Source organism: Ursus americanus, chromosome X (genome assembly GCF_024610735.1).
Source record: "Ursus americanus isolate L20-20 chromosome X, mUrsAme1.1.p, whole genome shotgun sequence".
Taxonomy (NCBI): domain Eukaryota; kingdom Metazoa; phylum Chordata; class Mammalia; order Carnivora; family Ursidae; genus Ursus; species Ursus americanus.
In genome coordinates this window covers 113,963,961-113,974,122 of record NC_142164.1, presented here as the reverse complement: position 1 = coordinate 113,974,122, position 10,162 = coordinate 113,963,961, and the positions used below count along the sequence as shown (strand labels likewise).

General features: G+C 41.4%; 1 protein-coding gene and 1 pseudogene across 1 annotated transcript; both read right to left on the bottom strand.

Moving 5' to 3' along the window:
- Positions 1-5,287: 5,287 nt before the first annotated feature.
- On the bottom strand, positions 5,288-6,150 carry LOC123797289 (E3 ubiquitin-protein ligase SIAH1-like). The gene has a single exon (XM_045805086.2). It carries the CDS (start codon positions 6,148-6,150, stop codon positions 5,302-5,304), a length of 849 nt encoding a protein of 282 aa, XP_045661042.1. The 3' UTR covers positions 5,288-5,301.
- A 3,306-nt stretch (positions 6,151-9,456) lies between these two features.
- On the bottom strand, positions 9,457-9,638 carry LOC123797290 (DNA-directed RNA polymerases I, II, and III subunit RPABC4 pseudogene; annotated as a pseudogene).
- Positions 9,639-10,162: the final 524 nt, after the last annotated feature.

Sequence of the window (10,162 nt, the reverse complement as noted above, 5' to 3'; positions counted from 1 at the left end):
ATTGGAAGATAGGAAAGGGTGCAAAGAAACATTGCTTTGATGTCATATGTGACAAAATGCAACATAGAGTAAAGCACACATGGCATCTCAAGGACTGTGTTATCGGTGTTTGATGGTACCTGTCCCTTGGTGATTCTGGAGGTGGTGGTACTTGGCATCAGGGGTACCTGGTGGTTCATCAGTGGAACCCCATGGGAAGCAGCTCCCTCATGGCCTTGGAAGGCCCTGAGGAGGGATCTCTACACAAGTGTGCCCCCAAGAGAGGAGTACATGGGAGAATTCACAAGGGCAAACAGGAGTTCCTCAAGAGCCTTTAGACACTTGTTGAGGGGTCCCAGAAGCAGTGGGAGGCAGTTCTATAAGGAACTGTGGGCTCCCCAGCAGTTGGGGGAAATGAAATTCAGCAGAACACAGGTTGGATGGAGAAGGGCATCTGCTACTCCCGATTTAAAAGACTATTTCTATGGTGTGTTGATGTGTGTGTAGAAATGTTAATTTGTAAGAAAAAAATTAACAGTAATGATGAAGTGACACAGTCAAATTGATTTACCCGTGTCCACTGGTTTTCTGATTAGTTTCTGGTCCAGATTTTATCAATGATGTGTAACTGTCAAGTGTCTGTTTCAGTGCTCCCAAAGTATATTTTAGGGTACCCCAGGATATTCCTCCAATTACACTACAGAAGAAAACCTTTGGCCAAATACATTCTTTTTAAAAGATTTTACTTATTTATTTGACAGAGAAAGAGCACAAGCAGTGGAAGTGGCAGGCAGATAGAGAAGCAGGCTCCCCGCTGAGCAGGGAGCCTGACACAGGACTCCATCCCAGGATGCTGGGATCATGACCTGAGCTGAAGGCAGCCGCTTAACCACTGAGCCACCCAGGTGTCCCTGGCCAAATACATTTTGAAAATGCTGAGTATCACACCCTTCCCTCTTGGGGATTTATACTTCACAAAAACATATTAAAAACTCTAAGTTATCATGCCTTTAAGGATGCTCTTGAACTTTGTTTAAACCGACTTTTGCTAAATTCACCTGATCCCAGAATCCTCTTTTTGCATAGCATTCACGAAAATCTCATGGCACCAATGTTTGGGAGAGCACATTGCAGAAACTGCCTTATAGTAACATGACAGCACTGTCACAGTTGAAGTAGTAATAAATAATAAAGGAAACTTTCAGGTTATTTAAGAGCTTTTCAGCAATACCTGTTATATTTGTTGCTTGTATCTAACTAAGGTCAGTTACAAACTTAAACTCTTTCAGTCCTGGCGCTGCATTGTAGTCCTCGCTAGTGAGAAGCTCTAATCCACCAGACATGATCTGGAATTTCTGATAGTGACATGAGAAGTTCATCCGAGCTTTTAAGAAGCCACAGTTGCCACATTGAGTTGATAGGATTCTGGTGAAAGGCAAACATGCTTGGCCTTTCATAGAGCTTGAGCGGCCTTATTGGGGTACATTCCCATTTTTACAACAGCTTTATAGAATTCACAGTCATTTGTGAATTCCTTGACTGTGTGGGACACAAGGTTGGTCACCATTGGATAAGACTGTCTTTTTTCTTGGGTCTGTGTCAGGTTTTTATTACGTTGTCTTTGTTGCCAGGTAAAATATTAAGAATGTAGTGAAGACTTGGAGAGTAGCCTTGGTTTTCATGTTTAGAAAGCTGGATCAATTGGTGGATTTATTGGGTGTTTTTCATTATGTTTAGTGGAAGATAAATTAGTTTTTTATCTCTTGTTTGCATAAATCATCTATCAAATTTTATGCATGACAGCTGCTCCTTTTGAAGTTATCTCTTAAATAGGAAGTGAGATAAGACCAAGCTTGTGGAATTGGTAGGAGGTATTCTGGCAGGAGCTATCACATAATCACATGGGATATTGTGATTAATGTCACAGTGGCTAAAATTGTGATGTGGATGTTTTTTCCCCAGTTAACATATTTCCCTTTTCTGTTTTATCATGCATTCAAGTCAGGGAGATAGGGAGGTTTCTGTTTCAATCTTGGGGCCACCGTAGAAATTTACTTAATATTTATGAGCCTCAGGTTCTAGAAGACTCATTTGGGTGAACTTTAAAAAATATATAGATTTCTTAGCCCTACCCAGATTTGCTAGATAAGAAGCTCCTAGTCTAGGGGGAGGAATGTGATTCTGTGTGCTTTGAAAGTTCCTGGAGCCTAAGTGAGTCTTCCGTGCAGCTAGGCTTTTCACCAGCATTGGGAGCCAACAGATGAGATTAAAAACCCTAGTACTTTACACCTTATGAGTCTGTTAATTCTGGTTTCTAGTTCTTGAGTAAAGCACTGATTAACTGGCATGAATGTCTGTGTCATGGCCATTCTGAGGACAAACGTTGGTGTGCTCTATTGGTTATTTCTATAGCACCTTCCTACTCAACATGAGTTTTTTTTTTTTTTTAACTTTTTTTTTTTTAAAGATTTTATTTATTTTTTCGACAGAGATAGAGACAGCCAGCGAGAGAGGGAACACAAGCAGGGGGAGTGGGAGAGGAAGAAGCAGGCTCATAGCAGAGGAGCCTGATGTGGGGCTCGATCCCAGAACGCCGGGATCACGCCCTGAGCCGAAGGCAGACGCTTAACCGCTGTGCCACCCAGGCGCCCCTCAACATGAGTTCTTGAGTGTTGTGAGATGACCATCCAATCCAGGGCATTTCTGAGAGTGAAAGGGCAACAGACATAAACCAGAATTGTCCTAAGCAAACAAAGATGTATGGTCAGTCATATAGACCTAGCCTAACTCGAAGGAGAGAGAATAAGGAGAGGAAAACCCATTGAAGAAGGTCACATGGAGTAGATCTGCCATTTCTTTTTCTGCTTCTGTCTCCATTCTGATACTTTATTTGGTACCCAAGGGAACATAGGGAGATTAGATTGGCAAACACCACTGTTGGGTGGGATTGGGGCAGGGAGGGAACAATGTTGGAATGATCTATGAACTAGATTATGTTGAGCTGTGCAGCCTTTGAATTAAATCCAGACATATCAACTCAGTCAACCACAAGAGGGAGTAAATATTTATGTTCACCCACCATATAATCAGGGATGAGCTGGGCTCTGGGACGCCAGAATAAAAGATTCCTTGCCTTCATGGAACTAACAGTATAGTCAGAAGTGTAAGTGAGTGCACAGGCCATTCAAATACTGTGTGAAGTTAAGTCCAGGTTTCCTTCGGAAAGAAGATTGCAATTTCAACTGTTGCAGGGAGTCCATGTAAACCCAGAAATAATATTCAACAGGACCCTAGCCACTACCAGGAACCTCACCAAAATTCTCCATTGTTTCCCAGTCTCTCCTATTTCTTTTACTTTCATTGGCCCATTTTTACTTTCTGAATGTGGTTTTTTTTTTTTTTTAATTATCCAGATGTTCTTTGAGAATTGTAAAAGAACAAAAACATTTTTTGCAAGCTGCCTTTTTTTAAATAAATGATTTGCTTTTGATTACAAATACTGTGTAAGACGATGCCTTCTTCTGCAAAACCAATAAATACAAGGACAAATTTTATTTTATTTTTTAAAGATTTTTATTTATTTCGAGAGAGAGAGAGAGAGAGAGAGAGCGCGCGCAAAGTAGGGGGAGCATCAAGCAGAGGGAGAAGCAGGCTCCCTGCTGAGCAAGGAGCCCGATGCAGGACTCAATCCCAGGATGCTGGGATCATGATCTGAGCTGAATGCTTAACCTATTGAGCCACCCAGGCGTACGAAGAACAAATTTTAAACATGTGATTTGTCCAAGATATTTGGAAGAAAAAAAACACACCAGATTTTTTTTTTTCTGGTATTAAAAAAAATATATCAGTATTCCCTAACCTTTCAAAGAATATGTTAAAAGGTATGACTCAACTGGAGAAAGAGAGAGAGAGACAGACAGAGACCATCTTACAGCTGCTTTAAATAGCTTCTGATAATTCTTCTGCTGTTACCTTTCCCTTCTGGAACTCATATCTTCTCAAAAGTGTTGAATGTATTTTTTTCTTTTCTTCTTTTTCTTTTTTTTCTTTTTAAAAATTTTTTTCTTTTTTCTTTTTTTTTGATTTTTTCTTGTTTCTTTTTAAATTTTTTGTTTTCTTTTTTCTTTTTAAAATTTTTTTCTTTTTTGTTTCTCCTTTTTTCTTTTTTAATTTTTTTCTTTTTTAAATTTTTTCTTTTTTTGTTTTTCCTTTTTATAATTTTTTTTTAAAATATTTTTTCCTTTTTAAATCTTTTTGTTTTTTTTTCCTTTTTTCTTTTTTAAATTTTTTTGTTTTTTAAATTTTTTTCTTTTTTGTTTTTTTAATTTTCTTTTTCTTTTTTCTTTTTTGTTTTTTTCTTTTTTGTTTTTTTAAATTTTTTCCTTTTTTTGTGTTGTTTTTTGTTTTTAAATTTTTTTCTTTTTTTCCTTTTTTGTTTTTTTTCAACTTTTTTCTTTTTCTTTTTTTGGTTTTTTGTTTTTTTAATTTTTTTTCTTTTTTTCTTTTTATTTCGTTTTTTAGTTTGTTTTTTTCTTTTTTTCTTTCTTTCTTTTTTTCTCCGATGCAGATGGTGATTTTATTAAAACACAGGGGTAGGACCTGCGGGTAGAAAGAGCTGCTGCCTAAAATATTTCTAATGAACTGATTAATGGGGGAAAAGGAAATATTTATTGAACACCTATGTGTAAGCTTTACCATAAACAACTATGCATATCAGAAAGACACTAACTTTAAAAAGGCACCCAAAAAAGTGAGGAAAAACCTGAATTATGGAAAAGAAAGTAAAATTTAATAAATTTTACTAGAAAGACTAGAATAAAAATTAGCAAACACACACACATAAAATATACACACACAGGAACACTATGTATTGACCCACAAAGGGGAAAAGCAGTGGTTCAAGACCACTCAACATAGCTTGTTGGTTAAAGGCACAAACAAACAAACCAGACACACACACACACACACACACACAACCAACTCTCAGGCACACACACAAAACAGTTTATTTGAACAGTACACTCAATCTGCAACACAAATTCAGAATTATTTAACAATGCTTTCTTTCTTAATACAAGAGATGCCCATGTTGGGTGTACATATCTATATCTATTTTAAATGGTTTACTGTTGACTTATTTTAAAATATACTAGTGTTACTATATGCAACTGTTTCCTGTATTTAACAGCCTTTTCTTTTATTTACCTCATGTGTCTAGACCTATCAAAAGTTTGAGGTTGACAGGCAAAATGGGTTGCTTATTCTCTGTGAAATTGACTGCAGTGGTTTTAAACTCTGGCCAGAAAATGTTGGCTTGCCATTTCAACACATGGAAATAGTTACATTGATGCCCAGGTTGCCATTTTCTGCAAAAAGCTGTGCAACGCTGTTATCGAAGACTAGGCAATCATTGTTCATAATGGCTGTGGTGATTCCCTCGTGAATGGAGCGTGGAGTCGCTTCCCAAGTCAGCCGCCGCCTGTGACCATTTAGCTCAAGACGATAGGCGAAGTTTTCAGCTTGCTTGTGTGTTCCTATCAGCTGGACAATTGCGAAGAACTGCTGGTGACCGTTGTACTTTTCTTGTTTCTCCAAGACTAACATGAAGTGAACTCCAAAACAGGACTGCGTCATCACCCAGTCCACGGCGCCAGGGAGATCAATGTCGGTAGCCAGGAAAACGATATCCTCTCCCTGCAGGGTCGTAATGGATTCATGCTGATGCATCAGATGGGGCATCACAGCTTCCAGAGAGCCTTGCCATTTACAGAAAGCGCCGGGGCACGGGCACACATAAGGCCGAAGGTCACACATCTCTTCGTGGTCTGCTTTCTCGGTGTGTGGCAAAGTTATTTCACATCCAGAAGCGGCGTATTTACATGGAAAAAGTACGGAATTGGCCACTTTCTCCATAGCCAGGTTGCGAATGGATCCCAGAGGCCCCCGGCAGGTCGGACAACAAGTGAGCTTCGGGCGACAGGTGGTACAAACAAGATGGCCACTGTGACACTGAAGAATGGGTGGTAACACATAATCAAAGCAGACTGGACACTCAAAAAGACTTGCCAGGTCGCTGTTGCATGCGGTTGTGCCGGCCAGGATAGGCGCCCTCTGGGATGGTGTACACGCCGAGGTTCCAGGAGGTAATGCGGTTGAAGTCTGGCGGCTCATTTCTGTAGGCGGAGAGCACGGCTCAGACCGCCGTTGTCGCTCAAACGCGCTCCGTCGTCGCTGTCGCTAACCCCTGCCACCGCCTCTTCCCTGAGCCGGCACCGGCACCGACGGGACTCCCTGGGCCGCCACCGACGGGACTCCCTGGGCCGCCGCCGCCGCCGCCGCCGCCGCCGCTGCCGCTGCCGCCGCCGCCGCCTCTCGAGTGTGCCCCTCAACGGTCGCCTCTGACGCTCGAGAGCTCGCCTTTCAACGGTCGCCTCTGACGCTCGAGAGCGCGCCTTTCAACGGTCGCCTCTGACGCTCGAGAGCGCGCCTTTCAACGGTCGCCTCTGACGCTCGAGAGCGCGCCTTTCAACGGTCGCCTCCGTCGCTCGAGAGCGCGCCTTTCAACGGTCATCTCCCAAGCTCGAGAGCGCGCCTCGCAATGGCTGCCCCTGATGCCTGAGAGCGCGCTCTGCGGCGGTGGCGGCCGCGCGCCGCCGCCCTCGTTTTGCGCGTTCTCGGCCCGCCTCGCGCCCGGGTAAAGAGCCCACACTGCCCAGGCAGCCCTGAGAAGGCAGGGCCCCGCGCGCCGGCAGCCCGGAAGGGGCGGGGCTGTGAATATGTTTCGTAGTCGTAAATTCTGTATAGCCTTCTTACCCAGTACTAAAGATACAAATGCTTCAAGCTCTGAATTCTCCTGCGCTATCTCTTGTTCCTGTTCACTAATCTAATTTTCTTTTTTTAAAGAATATTTACTTACTTAATCTCTACCCCCAACGTGGGGCTTGAACTCACAACCCCAAGATCAAGAGTCGCATGCTCCACTGACTGAGCCAGCCAGGCAACCACAAATCCAGTTTTCTGAGGACATTAATGCATGGTAAGGACTGTAAAATAACTGATATGAGGAGGGGCACCTGGCTGGCTCAGTGGGAAGGGCATGCCACTCTTAACCTCGGGGTGGGTTTGAGCCCCACGTTGGGGGTAGAGATTACTTAAATAAAACTTCAAAAAATAAAATAAAATAATTGATATGAGGGTGTGACCCTCCTAGGGACTACTTTTAATTCAAAAGTAAGATACCTTAACCCAAATGATTCTCAAAATGGTATATTTGTAAGGTTTTCAGATTTAACAAATAAAAATACAAAAGATGCTCTGTTAAATTTCCTTCTGCATAATCCACTGGGAAATGAAATACTTGGTTAATTTATTTCTTAGCTGGCTCTTGCACATATGTGCTTCCCTTATTTAAGTTTATAAATGGTCCCATGGGTTTCAGCAAAAGAACCAGTATGAGCAAGAATGGGCTGGTAGACTGCGTGGCCAGCTGAGCTATGCAGAGGGCTACTTATAACATTAGGGCTGAATGTGGGGGTGTGTGTGTGCATGTAAAGAGACAGAGTGAGCACCATGCTAAAGGTAGATTGCTGTGTTGGCATTTTACAATATAAAACTTACATTAGAACCTTTGAGTGAAGATTAATTACAACATGAGCCAAAGTCAATTCTGAAGGCGAGAAATGACCCCGTGTTCGAGACAAGTTATGTAGCAGGTTGTTGAGCGTTTGCTCTGGCTTGAGCAGAGAGGTGCATAAATACCACTGAGAGATGATTCTACTCAGCAACACGCTTGGTTTTCCTCCTAATGCACTTTTTGGCGACTCTGATTTGCAGCCTCCTGGAATGTTGCCAGCCATCTCCAGGGGTGTTAAGAAATATCCAAACCAAAATTAAAATGAATTCGCTTTCATTTAAAATGCAATTATATATGTATATAACACTTTTAGGAGCAGTGGGATTGGGTGTTAGAAAACCAGACCAAGCAATGGAGTAGCAATTACAAAGTTGGGAAAAAAAAACAAAACAAAACACAAAACATGCTAACAACTTGCTAATGGATGGGACACTGCTCGGGGAAGAGCTAGAAACCAGGAATAAAAACCAGCCTCTCCATTTAGTTTTAATCAAACTCCTGAGAATTCATCACTATTCCTGTTTGAAATGCCATCTGCAGAATGACTTGCCCTGGTGTTCTCTGATTTTGATTATTTGCTTGTGATTCACTCATTCATTCTTCCTTTGTGTGCTCTGTGCTAAACACTAGGCTTAATAACACATAGGATGGGTTTGAATGGGTTCTTCTAACATCCCCATAGTGCCATTCCACCTACAAACACTGTCCTCCCCTCCACTGGAAGCTGGGCAGAGGGTGCAGCGTTGGAGTGTGGAATGTAGTGAGCTCATCAGATGGTGACCGTTGAGAGCCCAAATGTGCTCGGTGCTACACATCCCGTTGGGGAAGATAAGGATGGTAATGGCTTTGAGAATGAAATAATATGTTCTGACTTGAAGGACAAATTAGGGTAAAGCAAGGAGAAATGAGAGGATGAAATGTTCTCTCCTTTTACAGACTAAATTTAATTGTAGTTAATAGCAGCTGACTTTCCCCATGCCTTTGCTGTGCGAAGAGAGGCCTTCCACCAAAATAGGGGCCAGGGTAACTGAAGGTTTTAGGTAATCTGGTTTTTGATTGACCATCAGAAAACTAAACTTTGTTTTTATTTAAAAAAATTTTTAATTGAGCAAAAACATTTCCTTTATATAAACTATTAATAGATGCTAAATACAAAATGGATTTTAAAATGAAATCATAGGTTTATAGTTGTAATCATAAAGATAAGCACACAAATCAGAAGCTGTACAACAGGGGCTCCTGGGTGGCTCAGTCCGTTAAGTGTCTGACTCTTGATTTCCACCCAGGTCATGATCTCGGGGTCATGAAATCAAGCCCTGCGTCAGGCTCCAGGCTCATCATGGAGTCTGCTGGAGGTTCTCTCTTTCCCTCTGCCTCTCCCCTCTCTCTCTAAAAGAAATAAATAAAATCTTAAAAAAATTGTACAATATTGGGTGCCTGGGTGGCTCAGTTAAGCGTCTGCCTCCAGCTCAGGTCATGATCCCAGGGTCCTGGGATTGAGCCCCGCATGGGGCTCCCTGCTCAGTGTGGAGTCTGCTTCTCCCTCTTCCTCTATGCCTCCTCCCTGCTCTTGTGCTCGCTTGCTCTCTTTCTCTCTCTCACAAATAAATATTAAAAAAAAAAAAAAAACCTGGGGTGCCTGGGTGGCTCAGTCGGTTAAGTGTCTACCTTTTGCTTGGGGTCCTGGGATGGAGCCCCTCATTGGACTCCCTGCTCAGCGGGGGTGTGCTTCTCCCTCTCCTGTGTTTTCTCTCTCTCAAGTAAACAAATAAAATCTTTTTTTTTCTGAAAGCATACAACCTTAACAGCAAATCCAAATACAAGTGAAGATAATCCTTTGAATTCTATGTTTCATCGAGCATCAAAAACCACCAATCTTTTAGTCCTTAAAAGTACATTATTCTGCATCCACATTCTCTGCATGTGATTGGATTCCTGGATTTTATTTTATTTCTCGTGTGACATTCTCCGCACCTATATTATTGGCTGCTGGCTTTGGGGGTTGAATATCCTTACGGGTGTCCATTGATAGCCTCTTCAAATCCTAACCAGCCAAATCCCTACCCATGTAGCGGGGAGAAACTTCTCACTCTGGGCTTCTAAACAGATTCTGACTCTAGCTCTCTAAGACATTTTTTTAGATATTAAAATTCATGCTTTCTCTATACCAGAAAAAAGGGAAAAATTTTTGGCATGCATAACTAATGAGGTAATTAGTACTATTAAGCTGCATTAGAAGATTAAACCATCAGTAATTATGAAAGTAAGTATAAAGTAAAGGACAGTCTTTAGATTTCAGTGACATATTTTATATCTGGTATTCAGTATTGTACTTTTTATCCAGTATTGTATTTTATCTAGAGGCATTACTGAACACATATATTTGTAAATCAGATTAGAGTCATAGAAGGACCATGGCTCTTTGTCAGAAATAGACAAACAAGAGGAAAAACTATGGCATCAGTAAGTGCTACAAACTATGGCACTAAGTAGATGTGTGCATATTTTTTAAAAAATTATTTAAATTACTCAGTGAAGATATTTTTTGAA

Coding starts and splice junctions, on each gene's coding strand:
- LOC123797289 (XM_045805086.2), bottom strand. CDS start 6,150: ATGAGCCGCCAGACTTCAACCGCATTACCTCCTGGAACCTCGGCGTGT.